The sequence below is a fragment of the Pholis gunnellus genome (assembly GCF_910591455.1).
Source record: "Pholis gunnellus genome assembly, chromosome: 1".
Classification (NCBI taxonomy): domain Eukaryota; kingdom Metazoa; phylum Chordata; class Actinopteri; order Perciformes; family Pholidae; genus Pholis; species Pholis gunnellus.
The window spans coordinates 9370230-9396904 of NC_136528.1; the positions used below are offsets into that span (position 1 = coordinate 9370230).

At 42.0% G+C, this 26675-nt stretch overlaps 1 protein-coding gene across 1 annotated transcript; it reads left to right on the plus strand.

Annotated features, from left to right (window-relative positions):
- The first annotated feature begins 1668 nt into the window (after positions 1 to 1668).
- smad3a (SMAD family member 3a) lies at positions 1669 to 26174 on the plus strand. The gene is made up of 8 exons (XM_079159933.1): positions 1669 to 2048; positions 18073 to 18266; positions 18452 to 18586; positions 19127 to 19252; positions 20116 to 20328; positions 20457 to 20594; positions 21728 to 21872; positions 23662 to 26174. Exons 1-8 carry the CDS (start codon positions 1846 to 1848, stop codon positions 23783 to 23785), a joined length of 1278 nt encoding a protein of 425 aa, XP_079016059.1. The 5' UTR covers positions 1669 to 1845; the 3' UTR covers positions 23786 to 26174.
- The last annotated feature ends 501 nt before the right edge of the window (positions 26175 to 26675 follow it).

The following is a 26675-nucleotide window of genomic DNA, read 5'->3' on the forward strand; positions in this document are numbered from 1 at the left end:
CATGAATGAAAGAATACAATTTTAAATGGACATTTTCCACGACTGCTTGCTGCCGCTTTGAGGCCGTAAGTATGCAAGTTATTCTGCTTTTGCCTTCTCTGACACTGTGTGCGTTTGATACTAAAAATTGGGATTTGTAAAGAGAAACCCAGAAAGTGCATTAGCTTCTTTATGCAGCGCTTTCACAACTTTTACAACTCTTTCAAGCGCTTGCAAATAAGGCACCCAAGTTTGGAAACCGCTTTTGAACGCAGTAAAGTCTTTCTTTTGAAGCTTGAAGAACAAAGGCAGCCTCACACCCTAAACTGTTCGACTATCACTCTCTCTGTGGTGAGCTCAGCTGCGTTGCACACTCTTTTGTACATCTGGCACTTTCGACTCCGTGACACTGTGTGTGTGTGTGTGTGTGTGTGTGTGTGTGTGTGTGTGTGTGTGTGTGTGTGTGTGAGAGAGAGAGAGAGGGGGTGTATGCATATGTGTGAGTGTGTGCATATATCAGGCTACTTGTGGTTTTAGGTGCTGAGCCACGCTGCAAACCAAACTGCCACCTTGTTGAGTAGACACGCTTGAATCTCTACAAGTTGAGGCAAGTTGGTGTCTCACCTTGTGCATGTGTGCATGACTTTTATCACCTTCCATCGTACAGCAGCTCCCAAGTTATTTACCCATGTGGAGACAAACAACCCAGTAGCAATTACTGGAAAGTCTTGTGTTGGAGATGCTGAATTTTTTAAGTCCTTGCACAATAAACACACACAGGAATGTGTCCTTGCCTGTTGGATGATTAAGACTGTGTGGATTTCCAAAAATAAAAAGGAGAAAAGAAGTGTTTTTTCCCCTCAAAGTCAAAAACCCTAAACTTTATTACCCCGTGGAGGGGAATAAGGAGGTAAGAACATCATGGGCCTCTTCGGACTATAATTATGTTGTATAGATAAACTGAAACAGATGGATGGTTTCCTGTGGGGAATTTTGAAGAAAATTCACAAAGAATAAGCAAAGCATTTTTTTGTCTGTGGATATGTACACATCTTTTAGCACCCCTGTATCCTACGTGGTCCACAAAGATCAACACCAGGAGAAGAATTAATTTCATCCAAATTGCAGTCACATGTAATCAACTTTTTTGCTCACTGTTGGATAACTACACCAAATGATCTGTGCATGGGTGTGATCGTGACAGCGTATTTAGACTCAGCCACATGCTAATTCATCGGCAAGCAATTGCAGTGGAGGCAGGGATTGTGCAATATCAGCGCAACACATTTGGCCAGCTGCTCAAACTGGCCTCTCGCAGGTCTGCTGTGCAGCCTGAAGTCTGAATGATGACTCTCAGCAGCAGCTCCTGCATTTGCATTTGATGCAGACTTCTTGCAGACTTCAGTAAGGGGACCCAGCACCGCGGATGAATCTGAACTCAACAAAACTTTTGCTGGATCGGAGGTTAGAGCAGAAATAAAACACCAATAAAGTCCATTCACTTCATCGTTTGAACCTAGTTCGAGTTTAAAAGACGTAGTTCGCGTGTAACTCGTGTTGGGTGTATTTAAAAACAGCTCCGGGTTGAAGCGGAGCAGACGGAACTAGCTTTCCTGGCGGAGTAGCACTAACTCTACGGCGCAACAGACTACCGGCGCACAGTTCACCGCTGAGCTCGGAGCCAGACAGAGTGCGCTAAAACTGGAGGGTTTAACTCCGGGATGCATCGGTGTGGCGACTAATGAAAAATACAACAGTTTATCTTTAGCCAAGCAACGCTTTCACCTCCGCTGAGTTGGACCGTTTTGAAGAGCGGCTGTTCGCCTGGACTTTCTCGACACTGGAAGGACTTAAACTGAACTCAAGATGTCAATTTTGCCTTTCACTCCCCCCATTGTCAAAAGACTTTTGGGCTGGAAGAAGGGAGAGCAGAACGGCCAGGAGGAGAAATGGTGCGAAAAGGCGGTGAAAAGTCTCGTAAAGAAGCTGAAGAAGACGGGACAACTGGACGAGCTAGAGAAAGCCATCACCACCCAGAATATCAACACCAAATGCATCACCATACCGAGGTAAGGAGAGTTGGAGCGCTGCAGTGTTGACGTTTAATTAACCTTACAGTCTTTAGCTCCCCGTAGCATGCTCACCTTAACGTACACATGTATGACATCGTTAACCTTACGTCACAGATACGTTTGACATTTCCACTTCCTGTCTCGCGTCAAATATGTAGCTATTTATGTTTATGTGGGTAATTATGTAGCAAAACGGCAGTGTGAGTTAATACTTAACGAGCTAACAGAAAGCTACAAAATCATCTTGTCAGTTCACTTAGCTGACATGCCATCACATGAACACTTTACTTTAAGTCAGCTGAAACGTTTTCTCTTTTTGTTTGCAGTTTATTGCGATGGAATTGACATTTTTACTGGCGTCACGTTGTTGAATGAGAGGATGCAATGTGTCTATTGAGTAGCCAGCAGCGCACATGCAATGCAATGCAAAAAGCACTAATGGAGTCCAAGTTATATAACTTGGCCTTAATCTGGGACACTTTCTGGCGGTGTGGGCTTGTGTTAGTGCGTAGGCGGCTCTGTGGAGCTGGGCTCTTGTGTCTCCTTTCAATGCATCTATACAGCCATTTCTCTATCGAAACAGCATCTTAGTCGTGTAATAAACTCTGGCATTCAATGTCAAATTACTGCTCGTCATTTGTGGCATTCAGTTCAGTTAGAAGCAGTCTCTTTTCTACAAAGGCTGTTGCAGGTAAGAGCTTGTGAGGTGCTGTTTGTACACACAAATCGTGTCTGCCAATAGTCTGAGTTTGACTATGTCTGAGTTCCTAAACATCATATTAACATCATATTAGCAGGAGTAATGTGGAATTAAAGGTTGTGTCTGTCTTAACACATTCCAACATATGAAACTGCCTTTGAAGGTGTAACAGGACAGCATCTGTTACATACACTCGTGTACCAGCACACCTAGCTAAATAGTATCCACCACATATACAAGTAAGTCAGAGAGGGCACAGCTGCAGCGATTAATCAATACATAACAGAAAATTAATTGGCACTATTTTGATAATCAATGGAGAGTTCAAGTCATTTTCTTCAATGCCAAACACTCACTGGTTCCAGCTTTTCAAATGTGAGCTTTTGACGTTTTACTTTGTTATACAAATAAATATCTTGTGGTTTTGGACATTAGAATACATAAAAGGCATTTTTAACAATTATCTGGCATCCCGACCAAACAATTAGTTAATTAATCAGGGAAGTAATTGTCAGATGATTCGGCAATGAAAACAATCGTTAGCTGCATCCCTAAATGACTGTAATCTTAATGATAGAAAAAGCCACAAAACAGCACAACTAGCTACAGTCTCCAAATGATAACAAAGTGGAATCAATACCCATCCTTAACAGTTTCAACAAAACCAGAGCATTATAATCTTCATAAAAGTAGGAATAGTTGCAGGGCTGTCACATTAGACTGCATTACTTTCAGTTAGGTGTGACTCATAAACTGGCAACAGAGTGTAGAGTGTGACTTAAGTATACATTTCTTTGCAAGTTGTAAGCGACAAAATAAAGATCTCAAACTTTCAAATGGGTCCACAAAACCTCACTTGCATATGTGGGCAATTTAGATTAAATAGCACACTGTGTGTCAGATGGAAATTGAGCCCTACTCTGGGCACTCCCACATTCTTTATTGCCACAAGTGTGCATATCACAGCTTGCACAGGCCCGGGCCAGCTTTTGGAGTTAAGCCTACCCGGAAAGTTAAATAATGTTCGTCATGATCCAGGTTTTATATTTCCCACCACTAATACAGAGGGGAAGAGGAGGGAGTGCATTAAGATGACCCCAGATCAGGGCTGGCTGTCGGTGTGGGCTAACACTGTCCCTGGAGAGCTGCTGTTTCTATTAATTCCCCTACGTTCTGGCTGGCTGACAGCAGCTGCCTGCGTGTCCAGGCCTGTCCATGCGGAGGTCAGCTCCTATCTCTCTGACACATGTACTCCCTAATGAGGCTCATTGCTACCCCTCTTGATGACGGTTAGCCGTGATGCTGAGTGCTGATGGAAGCAGGCGCTGTGCATTGGTTGAGCCAGGCGTCAGCTGGTGGATTAGCAGATCAAGTATCTGTTGGGGGACTTTAGGTGGGATTATTAAATAAGGGGTAAAACAGGTGTTTTGCTCATCACAGCTGATCGAGATATCATAGAGGGCCAGATGCCTGAAGCTGAAACATTTTTGAAATCTCAAGGCTAATGTCTTCTTCCAGTTGTGTCAAACAGAGTTAAGGATGTTTACACGTTTTGTCCAAAGCAGCTCCTTCTTGTAAGTTTTGTCTGTTAGACTTGCCTTGCCAAGTGGTAGTAATGAGATGTTTAGAAGATTTGGGAAAGCCATCTGTCAGATTTTAAAGGCTAGACGGCATTTAAAATACCGTGACTGTCTCTGGTTAGAAGCCATGGTATCACAACTTGTTGAGTTTGGTCCATGAACAGTTATTTTTGGGTGCGGGTGGTTAACGTGGGCGGTGTGTGTGTGTGTGTGTATGTATGTCCCAGCATGTTTACACTGGAGGTAAAGCCTGCGTCCCATAAAAGAACGATTTTAAATTCCCAGTTGAATCCGGAAACGAAGACTAGACTTCTCCTATCATTTGGGCATGGCTACTGCTTTACTCGCTGTGGTTTTCACAATGAGTAGTTTTCCCTTTTTTTTTTTAGGACCAGTAAGCAAAGTGAATGCTGGGGCTCCTGTCCAGGTTTAAGCCTTAGTCACTCAACAACAAGCAATTGTGGCATTGTGGTGCTGATACTCTCCCTCCCTCTCTCTCTCTCTCTCTCTCTTTTTAAATCCTTTCTTCCTATGAGCTGTAAACTTGGGTTAGTCACAAACATCGGTGTGTAAAATGCGTCAAGCCATGAAAGTCTCCCAGTTTGCGATGGCAGAGGGGTGGATGTGTCGTGTGGGAGCCTGCACTGTTTGAACGTGAAAAGATGACTAACGAATGACTTAACTTCTGTTGCTTAAGGAGTCTCTCGTGCATTTATAAGCAGAAGTCGCGTCTGTTCCAGTTATGGATTGGTAAATATCTCAGGTGGTTATACTGTGGCTGCCCAATAACTAAATATTCCAAGGCCCCCCCCAGTGACCCTAGATGTGACTCTTGTCCGTCTCTTGAGCAAAATAGACACAAAGTTAGGGGTCGAGGGAGGAGGTCGGATTGGTCGACAAAACATAAGACTTTGACACAAGAGGCTGTTTGGTTCCTGTTTTCTACCCATTGTTGGTTAATTTGGTGATGGCCCTGACCTTAACTAAGATGTTGAAGATCCCGTAACATTAAGGAAGTACTTATTTGAACCCAAACCACAGTGTTTCCTTAAGATAAACCAATACGTTATGAAACCATGACCTTTCCTCAACCCGAACCAACACTTTGCAAAGGTGATTTGTAACTTTTTTTGGAATAACATTTGATGTCACACATAGCCCAAAGTCGCTTCTTGCATCGTCTAGTCTTTGAGCCAAATGCAAATTACTACATAAGCATTCTCTACCTGTCTGTGACAGTCCGGTCATGTTTGAACAGAGAACTATGTATGGAAGCCAAACAATCATTCTTAACAGAAAGAAACACATGAGTGTTAAAGGCTCGGTGTCGAACAGGGATTGAAGGTGAATAAGTTTACATTGGAGCTTACAGAGCAGAACTCTATGTAGGGTTCCAATAGCAGTTTAGTGGGGGATCACTGGTGGTAAATTACAAATGATTCAAGGTGTGTGTTGCATGTTTGTGTGTGTTTTGTCTTTTCGCAGAGCCTGGGGGAGTGGATTCCTCCCTCCTACCTCCCTTAGCTTAGTCCGTCTTATGGCTGGGGAGTGCTTTCGTCTTGTCCACACACATCCCTCCTGGCAGCGGGACTACAGTCTGATTCACACCGCTGCATGTCAGGGCAGGAGGGAGGCAGGGAAGGAATCCCAAGTACAGAAATAAAAGATGGGATGAAACAAAAAAGACAGGGAAAAAAGAAAGATCATGGGCTGAATGTGAGAGACTCAAGAAATCGAACCCAAAATAAATACTTTAGCAATCCCGCAGTAGTCTTGTGTGAATTATGGAATTATAGAAACCTGTGGTCACCATTGTGAATCAAGATTTGTTATCTGTGTTCTTGGATCAAATAGTGATTTTTAAATCGAAATTGTGCCAGTTTTAGACTACTTTGTAGATAGAACATGTGTTTTAATTTCAAGGACGGTATTGAAAGAAGTATCTCTTTGTTGTGATTAGTGAAACTCTGGTATCAAGCCGTCTCTTCCCAGTCCTAGTTGATACGTTGACGACATCATACAGTCCAAGTGTTTATTAGCCAGATTCATGCCGTCAGGGCGCTAAGTGAGGGACAGCATGTAAAGGGAAATACAGAGGGACGAAGAGGAGTTGGGATTCCCAGTGTTGTCTGGTGCTGCAGGGGAGAGCCTGTCATCATAGTGGGGGAGTGTGATTTAATGAGGGAGGATGACACATGCATTATAGACAGCAGAAGACGGGATATGAAGAGTGAAAGGTACAGAGATGAGAAGTTGGAGAGGATCTGAATTTTGAAAGAGAAATGTAAAACCAGAAAGCCAAAGGGTTTAGCTTGGAGGAAGAGAAGGAGACAGAATATTTCGCAAGAGGCAGCGTATTGGATTCTCAAGCTTATCAGAGGAAGACTGCAGTTCCGGTGGTTGGCATGCAGAGAATGAAACGCGCTAATAGCTGAGAGAGAACTGTTTTTTTTCCCTTCTAGACAGCCGTCCAGCAACAGAAGAAGTGTGTCTCTGTGTGTCTGGATGACAGACGACAATAAATGCACACAGACACACACACACACACACACTGCAGCTACTATGTCCAGAAGATATTGTGTATACTTGCTTTGCTTCATACGTCACCTGCTTGAATGCCGCACATACATACTGCCCCACTGTCTTATACACATCCTGACGTTTAGCATAGCACACGTCAGTGCGCGTTGTTTGAATTGTGTGAGCTAATGCTAGTTTTTAAAAAAAAATGTATATTGCCATCATGTCTTTTGAACCAGTTGTTAGTCATATTTGACACACGCTTTTGTTTCCTACTGTGGTCAAAGTTGGTAGAATGATGTCGCCAGTGAAATGCTAAAACAACAACTTTGCTTCTTTTTTTTGTCAATGAGAAGCCAAAGACAGAGTGATGATGATACACTCTCACATATTTAACTTTAAGCAACACAGATTTGGAATGCAGTGGATTTAAGTTTTTTGTATATAGCTGATGGCAAACACTGTTATGACATGTAGGTCCATCTCTCTTCACAGCAGTTAACATAGCTAACATACTGTTGACACAGTCCGATACATTTTATTCTGATTATATTAGATTATATTAACTGTGTGGTCTATAAATCGTCAGAAAACAGTGCTCAGCACAATTTCCTACAGTTCAAGGTGATCTCACAAATCTCATATTTTATCCATAGAAAAGTCCCGTAGATTTTCAATTCCCTACAACAATAGCCAACACATTTCTGAAAAATGACTTGAGAGGATCGATCGATTATTAAAAGTATTTTTATTCTATTAGATTAGATTAGATTATTTAGCAACACGATACACTGCCAATCTTTTCTAAATATCTTACTTAATATAATATAATATATTTGACTAATATAATATATTTAATATAAAATAACAATCACAATTTGACATGTGAAAAATTACATAATCAAAGCACTTTAACTGACGCCTTAAGAATGAATACAGCTTCGTATTTGGGAGATCCTTGTGGACCGCATGCTGTTTTCTCTCACCTTAATCTGCATCATATTTCAGTGTGCTCAAAAGTCTACCACCTCCTTTTCACACACACACACACACACACACACACACACACACACACACACACACACACACACACACACACACACACACACACACACACACACACACACACACACACACACACACACACACACACACACACACACACACACACACACACACACACACACACACACACACACACACTCTCTCTCTCTCTGACTCCATTGGGTATCTTACATGTCAAGTATCACACCTGAGTCATCCGAGACAGCATTGTTGGACAGGGACGCGATACAGGCCGGGTCACAGGGAGTTTATGTGTTGTCTGTCTGTGTGTGGTTGGCTGCTCTAATGATGGTGAGAAGTTGCCTTCAATAGTTGGGTTGGAGGATTCCTGTCATTGTTTGATCTGCTTGACAGAAAGTGGATACTGTTAAACTAAGTGCGTGTGTGTGTGTGTGCACTACAGTACCTGTGTTTTGGTGTTCACCTTGTTGTAATCAAAGAGTTTTAACCACAAAAAACTGAATGAGTCAAAGCTCAGTGACTTCACCTGCTGTGTTAACTGTTTTATAAAGTATATAGTATCATAATATTGTGATGACATTTTTATAGCTGATATTTCTGATCTTTAAGTGAATAACAGTTTTATTAAAAAATGAATAAATAACAAAAGATAAGATATTAAACAGTTTCTGGACGGTTATTTGGTTTTAATTGAAATTGAACTGTAATGTAGTTTAAACTTAAAAGTCAGTATTTACTTCTAGAGAACGGTGTTCAGCCCGCTTACTGATTGTATGTCATCGTATGTGTCGTCTGTGTGTGTGTGTGTGTGTGTGTGTGTGTGTGTGTGTGTGTGTGTGTGTGTGTGTGTGTGTGTGTGTGTGTGTGTGTGTGTGTGTGTGTGTGTGTGTGTGTGTGGTTAGTCAGCTCAGAGGAATGCTCTCCCTGCCTCCCGGGGTTTGGAGGAGGGCGTCGGCGGCTGTTTGGTTTTGGGCTTGCTCCGGGGGTGGAGAGGGTTAGAGAGACAGCTCTGCCTCGACTTGGCCTTCTCACTATCTGCGGGGGAGTGCACGTGCACAGCAAAGAAACACACACACACACAGACACAGACACGTTCCCCAGACAACAAGCCTGTCTTTGTGCTCCTCTGGCCACCACCACCGCTGCTGCTGCTACAGGGTGCTGGACTACAGCTGGATCTGTGTGGTAACATGAAGGAGCAGGGGTTTAAAAGGAGAGACGATTACTTTTAATAAGCCACGAGTACAAGTGGAGGTTTTTTTTCAATACAGAAAGATAATTTATCCTATTAGGTTGTCTGCAACATTCATCCTTGAATCTGCTCTTTAGATGAGAGCACCACTTCATCACAAGGAAAAGAACCAGAAACTTTAGTCTCGCTAAGAGCGCCGCAGACACTCTACTGTCAAGAGCACCCAATATAGCAACACAAGGGGCCGTGGACCCAAACCAAGAATGTGACCTGAGGGACCTCATCTGTCAGGATCTGTGTATTATTCCTAGGTTGTAATGTACTTCATGATTAAAATATTGCTCCCTATGTATTCTCCCAACTTGCCAAGTCTTGGTTGAAGCGTGAGTGATGATTTAACTTACCTTATTTTGCCGGACTGCTGGGAACCCTGGGTGCTCCGGTTTTGTTGCACAGTCCAGACACATGCAAGTAATTGCAGACTCAAAATTGTGAGACGTGAATGTGTTCTGTGTGTTAGGCCAGTCGAAGACTGTTCAGGTGTCGGATCGGGCTAGGTATCAGTTTGTAATAAGAAAAGTCATCTTGTTTACTCTCTTTGATCGGATAGTTCCTGATTTAAGTTCCATTTAAAGTAGGACTGCACTACACATTGTTTCAGCATCGATATTGCGATATGCAAATGTACAATAGTCGTATAGCAGGACGTGCAATGTCTGCAAATTACTCAAATCGTTCTACAACTTCCACGGTCCTCATTTTCCACGACTAATCCAATGTTTCCCATTCATTACAGTCCAGGTAGGGCCCTTGTAGCTTCCTAATGAACAAATGTGTTTTCAAAGGGAGCTCCTCTTGTTAACCGTGCTTTACCACGTCATCGCAACTTATATCTATACAGCCACTGTGTTTGTGATTAAAGTGTTCACTGGAGCACAATATGTTTTACAAGAACACAAAATTGTTCATCAAGCCTCTTAATTTTTCCTGATTGATGTGTTTAACTTTTAAATAGTAGCATACAAAAACATATATTTCTCAAGGCAATTCATATCAGCACCGGGAATGAAAACGTTCAAACGCTGCCCAGTCCTTGTCGTGGGTATACTCTACCTCACTCCCAGAATACAGAAAATGGATAGATGGATGACAAATATCCTCTAATGTCTTGCGTTGAAATAATATTTTATGCTTGTCCCCAAAAGTTATTTGGTAAGAATGGAGAAAAGTAATTTTTTGCTGATCTGTCAACAGCAGTGTACATTTCTCTTCATATTTTCAGTACGGGAATGTTTTCTTTGCATATGCCACACTTGCCTTTTATTCATATTTTTTTAACCGTTAACCACACAGCTTAATTATTTCGGCCTATTTTCAGATCTCTGACCATCCGCTCGGATCAATCAACACTCAATCTCAAGGCTCCAAAAGTAATGAATGGTTTATTATCAATGATGGAAAAGTCATTTAAAATGTGCCAAAATGTGGAGGCTACTTTAACTATAATATCCAAAACTTAAATTTAAGCTCTTCATCAAATCACACTCCATTCTCAAACATACTGCAAAATGTCACTTTGTGGGATATTGTATCCAGATGGAGTTATCTGTTTAACAGAATGGACAAACCTACACTCTGGAAAAAAACTTAAACCGGACTGTGGAGAAAACATTATTGATGACTTGCATGTGGAATATTTTCAGTCATTCATCATTTTGATGCTGCTCAGCTCATTGAGTATTAGCAGTAAAACAAATGGTTCCCAGTCCTCTATCCTTTGAGTCCAGACTACGTTATTTTGTCGTCTGTCTGCTGGTTTCCTATTTTGACACACTCCAGCCCTGTGATATCACCTGTGGGCTACAGTCACACTGGCTTTCCTCTCCCACTCTATTCTAGGTTCTCTTCCTTCACCCCCCTTCTTCTTCTTCTTCTGTAAGGAAAAGAGAAGTCTGATGGCTTTTCCAGAGAGAGTGGGAGGTGTGTGTGTGTAAGACGTTCTTCTGTGTGAGTTGCACCACTGCTGGAATGTACTCACAAGCCAAGATTTGTGCACTTTGAGCATTTTTCTTTTCTGATCAAGTTGATGGCTGCTGACGTGCAATGATGAAATACTTGTGTAAACCAAATAATCTAAACAAGAAAGATGTTCATGTGAAGATCCAGCTGAAGTCTTAAGGTTTTACTCTCCATCCATCATTATCAAACAACAGGGACTTATTTCTGGGACGGCAACAGATGGTTATTTTCATTATTGATTAGTCTGTTGATTGTCTTCTCAATTAATCTCTTGATTTATAAAATGTCTTGTTTTTGTCCAAAACCTCAAAGATATTCAGTTTAATGTCACATGAGACATAAAAGCTGCAAATGCTCGCATTTGGAAAGTAATATGGTTGGATAACACGACGATAAATAAAGTGAGATGGTAAACATTTGTCAACCAGATATTGCTGTACTGTTTCTACTAAGATATTTATCCCGTCAATATTTCTGGTTTTGTTATTACAAGAAGAAATTCTAGGAATATTAGATTTTTGCATCTGAATTAGCCAGAAAAGCATCATTTATCGTAATTGAACAATTGTCGTCATAACAACTTTCATAAATCATCATACTTCTGTTAAACCACTCTGCAGGGTTGTTGTCTGATAGGCTTTAAAACTAATGGATTTAATTATCTCAGGGTATCTGAAACAACACGCCCCCCCAAAAAGCTGCCCCCTGCATTAATGCCTGCTTGTTGTTGGTCTGAACACATGGTCATTCAGACCAACACAGGGACGTCGTTAGACCCACGTCAGTGACAGAGCTGAAGGGTAGGTTCACATCTGTCCTCAGTATGGACTTTAATGTTGTTGTTGTTTGAATAACAAATGAACCCCTCCCTCCAAACAACTCAAGCGGGAGAGAAACAGAGCTTGTAGAGAGAACTGAAAGACAACAAGAGATTAACCTGTGACAACAATCGTACCAGTACAGTGGTCCATACTGCTTTCATTCTTGTATGAGACAGGTGTCCTCCATTGAAGCCGTTTTAGAGGAAATGAATTCACCAACAAGCTGTGTGCCAGGGTTCAAAACCAAACCTTTATTGCAGCCCCGTCTCCAGAATGAGTGGATGATTCGTGTCTTCACGTGTTGTTATTGGAAGACGGCAGCCCTCTGCTGAATGTCATTGGACTGCAGCCCTGTTGGTCATGGCTCGACAGACCGGCCACAGACTTTATGAAAGGCACAAAGGCCATTTCAGCCTCACGCCCCCGCCCCCACCCTCGCCCCTCACTCAGTGCTTGGACGGAGGCAGGGCGGTCGGGACAGACGGAGGAGATGGACGGGGGGGGGGGGGGGGGGGGGGTTTAGGGGCCCAATCACAGACACTCAGAGCTGCCCTGAGCTATTGAGACAGTCTGCCAGCCCTATTGTCCAGCAGCACCCTCCTTTCTTTATCCTTCATCCACTTAGTCTCCCCCCCCCCCCCCCCCTGTGCTCTCATAGGACAGATTGGGACTGGAGGTCCTGATGTTTACACGCTCTTGCAGTCATTTAAAGCAACCAAAATAATGTCTTTTAATGTTTGGATTAAACATGAGAGTTCAGCAGCCTAAGGACCAACACTGGAAGACACCAAATAATAATGTGAACTCTAAAAAGGTCCTCACAGTGTTTGCTGGCATCTTGTTGTGAGCTTAGACTTTCATTTGAGTTAGGAGTTTGGCAAAGTTGTAAAAGTGTGTGTGTGTGTGTGTGTGTGTGTGTGTGTGTGTGTGTGTGTGTGTGTGTGTGTGTGTGTGTGTGTGTGTGTGTGTGTGTGTGTGTGTGTGTGGGGGGGTGGGTGGTCGGTCGGTCAGCACTGCTTGGATCTTCGCCAGCCTGAACACACACAGTGTATATGTTTGTGTCACTGGGTATGCCTCAGAGTGTTTGTTTTGACCCCCCCCCCCCCCCCCCCGCCGAGCTCAGTGAAGCTCAATCTGCTCTGTCTGAGTCGGTTTTATGAGTCAGCCAAACACTCACACACACACACGTAAAATGTGTGTATCTTCTACTCACTTCACAATCAGTCACATCTACGTATCCTCCCTCTTTAGATGATTACTAAGTGTGTGAATCCCTCAGAAGTACAGTTATTTTATCTCATTCTCGCTCATACACGTGTGTGTGTGTGTGTGTGTGTGTGTGTACACACACAGATTGCCATTCACATAAACAGAGCTGGTTGGGCATAAAGGTCGGGTTCAGACTTAGCTCCGGGTCATGAAACACAATGATGTTGACACAATTTCCCCAGTGGCAAAAAAATCTATACCAATTTGTCCCTTTCTTTTTTTTGAACATCTATTTCACTGTGGCTCCCTGTTGACAGAGACACATCTAGTGTGTTTTAACAAGCTTTAAACACGTTGTCTCTACCGTAGAAAATAGAAATCAATGCAGGACAGAGAAGTGGAGGGTGATTTTGATATTTCCACTGATTTTTCTTTGGTTTATTAAGTCATATTTTTCACTCCTACAGTAAACGTTAACATTTTTTGTTTGTATTAAGTAGTGATTCATTCATTTCAACATTCCCTTGTTCTAGCCTCTGGGTAGAGTGTTGGCCTAATAAACAAGCAATTATATATATAATGATGATGACTTAGAGAAATGTCATTTGGATTTTCTTTTTAATTTTACCGACCAAACAATTCATCCATTAATTGAGAACATAATTGCCATGTTAATTGGAGACCTAGAACTAGCTTTCAGCTGCACATTTAAGAAACAACGAGTCTATTCGGGTTTTGTGGTTAATCTACGGAAAAGTTCATTTTTTTATTTTTACCACCTTCTACAATGTGAAAAACACGATTACATTTAAAAGCCAGATTTAAGGCACACAAAGAAACACAATGTTACACAAAGTCAATATTGCAAAATAAAGCTCCGACATCAGCGTCCCAACAGTCTTCATCTGAGTTGTGACTTAGTAAACGAGATTAGTCTGCTGTGATCTGTGTTGACCAGTTTCTGGTGCTGAAGGTTGATAACCGGTGACCTGGATTCTCTGAAGCCTTGAGATCCCCCCCATGTCCACACAGCAGGGAATTTGGGGTCATATCCCCCCCCCCAATACCTGAAGCACTCTGAGCTCCTTGCAGGATCTGATGTTGCTTGTGTGCTGCTGGCTCTTCCTCCCAACAACAGGCTGAGGCTTGATGGCGATGCAGGAGTGGGTTTTACAGTTTTTTTTTTTCCCCATCAGTTTCTCATTCAACATGCAGTAGTCATAACTGTCTTCAATAAGCTGAGTCAGGGAGGTATATTGTGTCTTTGGATCGGTCTGTGTGTTTCATGTGGACAGTGTTTTGACTGATGCTATTGTTTTTCCTGTAGATGAAAGATTACATTTAATAAAACTACTACACAAGAGAGTAAACTGCTGTGGTGTGTGAATAATACAGTATAAGCCAGGTACCTTTTTATGAAGTTTCATTCCCACTAGTAGCGCTATGGAGCAATGTATTGCATGTATCTAACATACATGTGTGTGTTAGAATGTACGGACACGTACACACATGTATGTTAACAATTTACAAAAGAGCTGCAAAGATTAGTTTATTAACATGAAATGAATAGGCAACTATTTTGATAATTGATTAATCAATTTATTTTTCAATCATACATTTGGTGGTTGCAGCATCTCCAATCTGACTGTTTGTTGTTTTTCCTTGTCTTTCATAATAGTAAATTGGATATTTGTTTTTTGAAGACACTTGATGGGGGGGGCTCTATGAAATTGTGATGGATATTTATCGCCATTTCATGAACCAAACGATTAATTGAGAAAATAAACAGCAGATTCATCGCTAGTGATCGTCACTGGATAATCATTAGTCACAGCCCTAATTCACAATTGAAAATATTCAAGATGTTTTATGAGGAAGGAAATGCACTGAACATGAAACACTCATTTGTTTACCAGAAGAGAGAAGGGTTTCCCAACGTCACTGTCTGCCTAAGCATTTGGTGATATTGGTCCTAGTTACTGGCACTGCTGTATGAAGTCATATTCATTGTGTCTGCTTGAGTGAGTCTTTTGTGCTGCATTGCGTGCACTGTGTGCAGTTCAGCCATTGAACTTATTAGAGCGACATACCTTTACCGTGCGCCCTTTCTTTAAAAACACTGAGTGGAAGGGGCTTCACAAAGAGCAGGACACTGAGTGCTGTCAGACACCAAATGGCCAGTAATGCTCTGCAGTTTGTGCTCGTCTGTCTCAGCCCACGCAGAGTCTAGCCCCACCGAACACACACATACCACTGACATCAGATCAGCATGTTAAACACACATCTGAGCATTTATCAGATCTAAAGTGCTCCTACCTTACAGTAGAACCACAGTAACGCTGCATTAATTACAACCTCTTTGAGGATTATAACGCACTATTTATGTGGAATCTGTGAGAGAAGTATCATTCCTACGTTCTGGTTATTTTTCACAGTCGGTGCTCTTATTAGTTAAATATCTTGTTCCTTTCAGTTTGTCGTGGGTGTCGGCATGTGATCACTGTTCCTCTTCTCATGCATTTCATGTGTTTCCCTCCTGTCATCGTGACTTTTGGACAATTTCTCATGATTCACTTTTGTAGCTGCCTTTGTTCATGTAAGCTACAAAGTCTTCTACGAGTCTTTATGTCTTTTATTTTGTCCAACCCTAAAACAAGTTTTGCAAATTTAGCCTGTTAGTTAAACATCAATTAGCTTTAAATCATGTTTAAGTGACTTTAAATCACGTGTAAGTGATTTTTGAGGCGATTTACAGAGGTACTCTCTCTCTCTCGAACTTAAAATAAATGATGCAATGAATGTGGTAAAGGGAAACGGCAGCAATAAATCATACAGGCCTACGCCAAACACAGGGAAACTGAAATAGAAAAGAGGAACATCTGCCACATGTAGAACCTCACAAACAGACATTTGACAAAATATTACACTACAACTTTAAACATGTTGACACGATCATCAGTATTAGCTTTACAAAGATGGCTGTTTAACTTGATCGCGTAATAACCCGAGGTGTTCCTGTTTATTTGTCTACTCTGTGTAAGTATCCACATTGTGCTTGTGGGAGCAGCCAGATCTCTCAGCGTTGAAGGTTTTCTCTCAACACTGAGATCTCAAGCAGAGTCGTGGGCCAAGCGCTGTTTGTCCTTGATTTCAAAAGCCTGAAGTCTGGCAGGGCTGTGATCAGACACTGTGTTATCATGAGACATCCTGAGCCATTTTACATGACATGAGAGATTTATTATTTGTAATATTATTATGTTGCTCACTTCCCTTTTTGTTGATGTGTCAGCAGTGACAACCTCCAGGATGTTGCTGTGGCTCACTCTGAAAAATGTCTTTTTAACAGACCGCACAATACATCTCTAACAAAAAACGATTGTACAATGAGCAAGACACCGTTTTTATTGAGACTTTTATGAAGAAAAACAAACTGTTTTATGTGTTATTGATTGGCCAGAATAGCATTTCATGGTTGAGGACTGCTTTGCTGTCAACTTCCACTTCTCTACTGGACCACTTAAATGTTTAAAAAAACAAAGAAGTGGTTGCTTTTTTTTTATAAACCGTGAAAAACGTTGGCAAATTATTTGCAGCTTTTCTATCATTAGATGTCTCCCCTTTCAGTATTTAGGGGATCATAGGCTTGTCGGGTAGTTAATCTGAATTATTCTGACTCATTATTTCAAGATGTGGAACCTCACGAGGCTTCTGGATGCAGTTTTGTGATGTGGGCATCAACACTACAGCGCTCCCTTTTAGGCTTTATGGATGTTTTTCAGCTTTCCTCCCATGATAGTTTGACTCTTCAACTGTATACTTCTGTGCTCCTAAAGTACTCAGACACCATTTACAAATTCAAGACGCCCTCCCCCCAACACACACACACACACACACATGCTTTCCAGCCCATTTTTTAAGTACAGAGACGATGAATGAAAGCTTTTGCCATGAAAAATTCAAACACTATTCTCTGCTTGCTGGATGTACAATGGCTGACCCAGATGGGGCACCGCTGAGCTTTCAGTAGTTTAACGGTACACAGCCTTGTTTTTATTTGGGGACTGACATTTGTCCTTCTGAAGGGCTTTAGCTTATGCCGTTGACCCTTCCTCTGTATTTGTGTGAGAGTGAGTGGGCGAGACAGAGACAGAGGGGCCATATGTGGTCGTTGCCTCTTGCATAAGATGATCAGTGTGTTTTTGGGTCATTGTGCTCAGAGATTAAAGGCTACATCCCCATTATGACGATCTGCAGAGTCAAACTACAGCTCATTACTATCCAGCAGCCTAAATCATCCACACAATGAAATTCCTCTTTATGCATCCTGAAATGTCATTGCCGGTTGTTTATTATTAGACATCCCCTCATAAGCAGCGTGCACACAGCTGGGACCTTCGTCAGTGGAAGAGCCCAGCCAACAACAATATCTATAACACAATCTAATATGAAGTTGTTATATGCTTTATTAATAAACATATTCATTATACTACACTGTGAAAGAAAATGTTTTATTCTCATACAGGTGAGTTTATTTTTACATTTTGGTCATGGACGTTTGTGGGGTATTAGTTTCCAATTTTAATCAATACATGTTTATGCTAAAGCCACAGGTTGTAACTACCAATCAACAAAGAGGTGCCATAGCTCAACCGCCTGAGACCATTACCACATCGCTGACTGTTCAAAACATCTTTAAAATGAGACTAACAATACATGTTGAAGTCCTTAGAATACAAGTTAAGATATAGAAAAATATTTTTTTTTTTTTGGGCAAAAGTTCACTAAGGAGATATGGAAGACGGATCAGACAATAACTAGTCGAAGTCGCGGACCATAATTTGTAAATTTGTCATGACCTTGATGAGAAAAACGTATACATAAACCAGTATGTCAAACCAAGAGTTTCAGGTCATTGACCAGCCTCTGCTGCTTCCTCCTCCTCTCCTCTCTGCAGGTCTCTGGATGGCCGCCTGCAAGTCTCCCACAGAAAAGGTTTGCCTCACGTCATCTACTGCCGTCTGTGGCGCTGGCCCGACCTGCAGTCCCACCATGAGCTGCGGGCGGTGGAGCTGTGCGAGTACGCCTTCCACACGAAGAAGGATGAAGTGTGTGTCAACCCGTACCACTACCAGAGAGTAGAGACGCCAGGTACGAGAGCCTGGAGCGCGTTGATCTCTGATTCTTCAGATTTCATCACAGTGATAGTTTCATCATGTTCTAACATGAGTTTTATCCAATAATTTAAAGGATGGTGTTTGATCTTTGTTCTGATTTATCTCACTTTTATTTCTGTGGAATGATCTGGTGTGTGTGTCTTTATGTGCATTATACAGTACTCCCACCAGTGCTGGTGCCCAGACACACAGAAATCCCCAGTGAGTTCCCACCTCTGGATGACTACAGCCATTCAATCCCAGAAAACACCAACTTCCCTGCTGGCATTGAGCCCCAGAGCAACTACATACCAGGTACCAGCATGCTGCCGAACATGACTCACACTCAGCTGTTGAAACACTATACAGGAGTGTGGATCGGGCAATGCATCACTTTATTACTCAAAATTCTTTGCTAAAAGAAGATTTGATTTTTTTTTTTTTTTGGACCGGTAGTTGTTCAGACTGTTTGGATCTTTGATTTTGGGTTACCCGCAAAGAGGATCCTATTGGTTAACCTGCTCTTTTGTTCATAATTTGACCACTTACGAGCCTCTGTTCACACATTGTCACTGTGCAGTGTTGGGACATGGTTGATTATTGTAAATTGATGGTGGTTCTTAGTGCCTAAGACACCTTTCAGACTGACACTGATAAATGTTCGCAGTCAATCTGAACGAGTCAACGTAGATGGGAACTAACATTTGTCTGCATTTGATATTAACTTAATGGAATTCTCTGTAGATTGCCAGTATGTATTCCTTCTTTGGTTGTGTCAGCAAAATCAAATAGATCTATCTTTGGTAACTTGTGTGCGTGTCTGTCTTTGTGTTGCGTGTGTTTGTTTGCGTGCAGAAACGCCACCACCCGGCTACCTCAGTGAGGATGGAGAGACCAGCGATCACCAGATGACCCACAGCATGGACACAAGCTCCCCAAACCTGTCGCCTAACCCCGTTTCACCAACACATAACAGCTTAGGTATGTTGTGTTTATGTGTGCGTGTGTGTGTGTGTGTTTGAGTACTTTTCTGTCTGTCTGGCTTCCCTTAAGACAAATGTTACAGAAGCGTAACTCCCCAGTGGGAATTCTCCGTTTGATTCCACTCCATTTGTGTAAGAGGAAACCAGGTGATGAAAGGAGCCTTTGTCTTCCCCGTTGAACAAGCCAAGACACCATTCAGCCCCGACGAACTTCAATGACAATATCCTACGTTTATTCCACCAGGATGGAAAAAGGCCAGGGGGCTTGGCTGGAAAGCCTCTGATGAAATCACAAAATCACACCGGTCTCATTTGGCAGAGTCGTCCAGCTCTGTTCTTGTCATCAAAGCCAAGGATAAATGTTGAGGTTGTTAGAGAGTGGCCATGTCGAGGGGGAAAAAGAACAAATTACCAGAACCAGTTGAAGTTACTGAAAATGATCGTGGATAAGCCTGTAATTTGATCCTTTTGGCTCCAGCGTCCCACCAGTGAGGGTTGAGTTTCCACATTTTGTCTGGTTAAAGCTTCTGGGAAACGGCGTATGGGTTTGACATTTTGTGACACAAGCGCAGACTGTTTGCGTTAGTTGTGTTTGTCTGCCCCCTCTACAATCACCTCAGCCCATTTTCTCTCCCTTCTATTCTGGTTTTAGACCATTAATCCTCCGGTTGCATCCTCTCTTATCTTGTTAACCTTGACTCCCGTCTCCTGTTACCCGTTTGTTTCCTCCTGTATTATTTCAAGCATTGAATTTCCTATTGATCTGCACATTTCCGTCTATTAACCACCCTACTATGTACAGTGTTGCACTCCATTCACTCTCTGTTTGACTGTGTCTTTCTCCATCCCCCTCTGTGTCAGACCTTCAGCCAGTGACGTACTGCGAGCCGGCCTTCTGGTGCTCTATTTCCTACTACGAGTTGAACCAGCGAGTAGGAGAGACCTTCCACGCCTCACAGCCCTCGCTGACAGTCGACGGCTTCACGGACCCCTCCAACTCAGAGCGCTTCTGCCTGGGCCTGTTGTCCAACGTCAACCGCAACGCCGCCGTGGAGTTAACGCGCAGACATATTGGTAGGACTCCATTTACTGCGCATATGATGCTCCTTTTCTATTGATTTTATTCTACCTTTTGTAATTAATGCTCATTTCTGTATTGTGGCATTTCACCTGAGGAGTTTGTTCTGTCTGTTTCCTTCAAGGCCGTGGTGTGCGGCTGTATTACATCGGAGGAGAAGTGTTTGCCGAGTGTCTCAGCGACAGCGCCATCTTTGTCCAGAGCCCCAACTGTAACCAACGCTACGGCTGGCACCCTGCCACAGTCTGCAAGATCCCTCCAGGTGTGTGTGTGTGTGTGTGTGTGTGTGTCAAACTGACAGCAACTTTCTACTGCCAGAATTTTGAGCTCTTTCAATATCTGTGGCAAAACTGACAACATTGGAGGACCTGTTTTAGTCGCTAAATTACGATTAATCTCAGTAAAGTTTATTCTTTAAAATGGATGATTCAGAGCAGACTTACTGTGGCTATATCACTACGGCAGAGGACACATCCAACCCATCACTTTCCTTCACCACCAGTCCAGAAATGTCCTCTTTGGCTGAAGTGAAATCTGTTTAATATAAAGGTTCTTCTGCCCCTCAATGGTCTGTTTACTTTGACCACATCATTTGTAAAAGTGTGAGGAGTGTTACAAGTTTTCCATAATGGAGGTTTGTATTCAGAAGACGGATGTTTAAACAAGCACCGCTGCACTTTGTTGTCTTGTAGCCCTTTCAGAAAAGCACCTCTTTTCTTAAATGTCATGGCAGTGCTACATGTTGGTTTCACATAAAGGTCATCTTATTGGGTTAAACCTTGTTCCACTTTCAACACAACACAAGTCAGAAGTGAATGCTGTCAGATTAACGTAAAGGCTGCACAAGTTCACATACACAGAGAAATGAAATGTATACATTGTTACCTGATTAAGATCACTGCAGTGAAGGTCTCACCTTCCAGTATTAAAAGTATTAAATGGTATGAATCAGCTGATTCTAGGGAGATTCCTTTCATGTCAGATTAGGCTAGATAAATTGTGAACATTGTAACTTTCAGACTTATCTTATTAACTTTCATCCACAGTTTCCACCCATGTTTAAAGGAATGCCCCACTGATTGTACTCCTGTAGCATTGTTCAACACATGATTGACGGTATAAAAGATATCAGAATCTATTCAGCAGGACCAGAAATGTCATCTTTTTATTCCATGCTTTCTTTCAAAACCTGGTGCCTCTATTACCCACGATGCACTGTGACATAACCTGAGGCACTTTATCAGGTTTCAGCTCCCTCCACAGCCACAAAAAGCTTCAAATAACAACTTCCCCTTAAAGCCAAACCTTCCCATGTCTAAACAGAGTGAAACCAAAGTGATTGTGACCCGTTGTTGTGGTCTGACTTTTGGTCGTGTGCCGGTTGTTTCCCTCCAGGATGTAACCTGAAGATCTTCAACAACCAGGAGTTTGCCGCCCTGCTGGCGCAGTCAGTCAACCAGGGGTTTGAGGCCGTGTACCAACTCACCAGGATGTGCACCATCCGAATGAGCTTTGTCAAGGGCTGGGGGGCCGAGTACAGGTAAGCTTCTGTCACAGCTCAGTTTTGGGTCAACGACAACCCCTCACTCACTCCCTAAACCCCAACCGCTACAGAGCTGAACTGCTTAACCGCTGATAAAACCCACAACCAACTTGTCAGCGACATTAGAAGCGCGGTTGTGCAGAGATCAAGTCCTTAACCAGCCCTTATGTAAACACAGACAACATAAACAAACGGGCTGTGAATCACATCCCACAATCCGGCCGCCCCCACGCTCGCAGGCATCTGCTCACACTGGTGAATCCGGTGGATGACGTCGCCGAGTCCTCATCAATAGAAACAGGCCCCGGTCTGCACGGCAGGCTATTTTTAAACAAACACACATGCACCGTGTCATGTCAGACTTTCCCTTTTCCATCCACTCCCTGTTTTCCATACAGTCTGACTCACTGATAGTAAGTAAGGAGGAGCTGGTGATTGGCTGAATGTTGGCTCTGTGCAGGAGGTTTCCTCAAGGGGGGAAACTTTAGTGCTGTGAGCGTCCTGTCCAGACTGAATGAAGACATGTGGAGACGGTTAAAAACAGGATTCAGGTTACTGGACCAGCCAGGCCTCCACCCACGCCCCACTCCCTGTCTTTTCCCATGCTGACTGTTGGTGTTTTTTTTAACTCTTTTGTCTCTTTTACCTGTTCTGACAACAGAAAATGAACAGACGGGTATAAAGATGAATGAAAAATCTTGCAAAAACTATGATTGTTGCACCTAATTTAATCAGTCGGGAGCGTTATTGCCAGCACTCATGAAACCATGTAAACCAGAGGCAAACCACGCAGCTGGCAAGTGCCTCTGTTCATCTGGCTTGCCAACGCATACATTGGATGTAGAACAACGTACAGGAAACATTTTGCCTGCTGTTGTTCTTGGCATCAACTGAGAGATTATGGTGTTAGTTGTTTTATTTACTTACCTCATTCTAGCCGCCTTAAAACATGGGCTTTAGGTTCATCACTTTTAACCGAAAGAAATGTTCCGAAAAACAAGTCAATGGCAGAGCACAGAGGCAGAAATGACGGGTTGAGGAACACTTTTGGAAATCGAATCCCTCTTTTTTTATAATAATTGCAAACTACATTTTGTAACACAGCGTCTGCAGTGTTTTCTGGAGCCGATGCCAGGCCCTTTAGGTATAAGAGCTGTCACTTAACTCCACTTGGGCTCATACATTATGTTACTTTGAGCACTTTTGCCTCTCCTGTCTTCAGCAGTAAGTGGTTCTGTGTGAAGCCGGTAGGGAATCAGAGAGGTGCCAAAGGATGTGGAGATCAAGAGGTTGAATGTCTGGAAAATGGTTGTTTATGTCTTGAGTTTTTATTTTTAAAGAACAAAAGAAAAGACGTGTAAGTGGAGAAACCGTATCATCACTTTGTACATCCAAGGTTTTTCAGAGGTCTATAGAACAAAAGTAACACGTGTTTATGAAACAAAACTTCATATTTTCAGTTTCAGTATGATACCCATAAATGACATTTTTTTTATTCAAATTATTCCAACTCTAGTTTTGGCTCAGATCATCACATTTATTCTGGTTCAGCTGAACTCATCACGATGTAGATGAAGCATTTAAAACATAGACCAACATAAAACTCATTTAATGTAGACATGAAATATAGATCTGAACAACACCAATAGAAGAGCGAGCAGGGGGCTAAAATGACAGTAGAATAGTTTGACTTTGCTGACTTTGTAAGTTTACTCGTTCTGCTCTAAACGGCTCTCCCAGTGTGCTCAACATCTGTTTCTGCTTCCTCCTCGTGTGTCTCTCCCAGGCGACAGACGGTGACCAGCACCCCCTGCTGGATCGAGCTGCACCTGAACGGCCCCCTGCAGTGGCTCGACAAGGTGCTCACACAGATGGGCTCCCCCAGCATCCGCTGCTCCAGCGTCTCTTAGGGAAATCTTCGCCCACCCACTTCCTGTCAGTGACTAAAAACACACAGACTGCATGCAGGCACGGCTACTCAAGGACGGAAATACGACGAGCCCCCCCCCCCCCCCCCACTCATTCAGCCAATCCTCAATCTGTAACTTAGTCCTTCCTCCCCACCAGCTGTCGGTAGCACTTTTTATATACATGTTGTTTGTGGCGAAAGGGGACAAGTGCATTAAAGCAGTACCATGTAAGTATGGTCTCAACATTTTGTCCAGAATTATTATGATGGCAAAGTAGTGCCAGAAAGGCTGAGGCAATGGGAGGAGTTTTTTTTTTTTTTCAATTAAGAGATTCTCATTTCTTTCCTCTTGATTAAATTTCATTGATTTTTTTTATGATTTTTTTGTACAGATGTTACAGTGAATATAAATGAAATGAACGTACTTTTTTTTTAAGCATTAATAATAATTCTGTAAAGCATGTATAAGATCATTTTAAATGCATTTCACTTGACTTTGTTTCTGTATTTGGGCATTTGATTGGTTATGAAGACATTAACAAATGTGACCCAGTGAGATGGATTGAAAATGAATATTATAATGGAAATGTTCAGCCACCATTTGTAAACACTGTGTGATGGAACATACTTTACGTCTAGTACAAGCATGTGGTTCTCATACTGTCATATGTTACCCCGACAAGGCAAAAAGCACAGAGTTTAACGACAGATTAGACAGGAACAAATGATAAAGCAAGAAATCAGTCAAGAGTCAGATGAAGCATACAGGAGTTACAACTCTTAAAACCCTTACGAGTACTTAAAGACTGGCATTCATCAAATGTCATCAGGAGGATGATGCACTTTTTAAAAATGTTAATATTCTAGCAAAGCAATGTCGGCAAAGTACATTCAATGGCGGTTGCAGTTCACAGCTGCAATAGTTCTTGTCAGAAGGTTATATGAAATATATCCTGCATTGATTTCAGGAAGCTTTGCCAATTTGCAAAATACTTTTGCAGCGTTCTATTGTGTAGTAGGTAGTATTATGACTTGAAAACATCTCACATACTGTACTGTTCAGCAAACTTTAAGTTAAATTATTAATTGAGCACACAAAATGTAGTTGGAATACTTGTGTGTGTGTGTGTGTGATATATGAGTATTCTGCAGAAGGCTGTGTAAAGAGAGCAGGAAGATGCCTTTTTGCTTTTTTAATTTTCTCTCTCAGCAGTCCATAACATTGGTCTTGTTTTTAGCCATCAGTGATATTGAATTTTTTGCACACTCAAGACCGTGAAAAACCGCCGAATTATGTACAGAAACCAGTGAAAAGAACAGATGCATGACCCTCGAGACTCTACAGTCTATTTTGCTACCAATTATTTTTCTAGGACGGTAAGGTGATACGTGTTTTTGCATGACATGGCAGAAAATACTGCTCGCGTGTCTGGGGATACAAGCCTTGTATTTTTCTACCTGTGAAGACGAGGCAGTTTCAGTACAAAGCACAGCTTTCTACAAAGTGACACGTTGAGACGGTTGGAGGCGTGTAAATAACAGTAGCTTCTCTCAAATCGGATGTCCCTATTTTCTTTTCTTTCTTGGTCTATGTACATGTCGTACAACACGTCTTATAATGTGACCGTCAACCTTTATAATGTTGATGGTTTTTTAAACAAAAGAACAAAAAAAAAAAAAAAAAAGGCTTAAAAATGAGAGGACAGACAATGTTGAGAAAAGCTTTTTGCTGAAATGGAAAAGCGTACTCTCAGCTTTGATCCGGTTTCCTTTCAGCCACCCACTGTGGTGGAAGTGGATCGATTTCCTCCTGGCTCTATAACACTAGACAAAGACACAGTGGGTGAACACGGACAATATTTTGATTCCTTTCACAGTACTTATTTACATGAACCCAGCTTTTGATGTTAATGCCAGCCCAGTGGTGCTAATCTTTAACATTTTAGGGTCTCAAGAGAACAGCAAAGCCATAAGATTTTAGCGTTGGTTGATTTTTTTTTTAATCTCTATTAAATAATTATGACTTTTTAAACCTTCAAACTATAATGTGGGATTGTTTCAGAGACGGTAGCATCTACCAGTCTGAGACATGACGGCTTTTTCGAGAGCTTCTGGTGTCCTTGAACGCAGCGGTCCTGACCCTCATGGGCTCTTCAGCCCTATGGTCAATGTAATTACCCAGTAGGGAATGTTTTTTTATACACTCTTCAAGTTATAGTGCTTGTGCTTTTTCCTCCTTGTTTAAACTGTTCACTGTAATCGTTATTAGTTGTGATTTATGTATTTGTGCTCTGAATTGGTCTTTTTAGATGTCTTGTATAAAAGTATAGCCATTATTTTTCTCTGCCTATAAAAAAAAAAAAAAAAAGTTGATGTGATGCTTTTATATTTCGGTCTTTCATTTTTCTCTGAATAAAATCTATATTATCTCGCGGGGATAATTGGGCAGAGTAAGAATCAAACCACATCTTCTGTATTTCAGTAACACTCAGTTATTCTTCACTTTGTCGGTAATAGTTCAGCATTCTAAATCAGAACGTACTAACTTGATTTTAGTTGTGTGTAGTTATTGAAGATCTCTCTGGAGACATTCCAGGTTTTACACACTGTCCATTTTCTTCTGTAGTTCGGGGATTTCCTCGTCTGCGGTGGATAATTTGGCGCTGTCCTCAGAAGCAGACATAAACCGTAATTACAGGCCCAAAGCAGACACTCTTGGCACTTCTCTTATTTCTACATTTCCAGCTCATGCAAAACATAACTGTCTGCTGTCACAGAGGCACGACATGGCTTTCAATGTGAATGCAGGGCTTTGTTCTGATGCCCTTAAGGTAAAGAGAGGGCTGAACAACCTGCGAGGCATTTCAGAAACCCCGACACTGTGGTGTCAA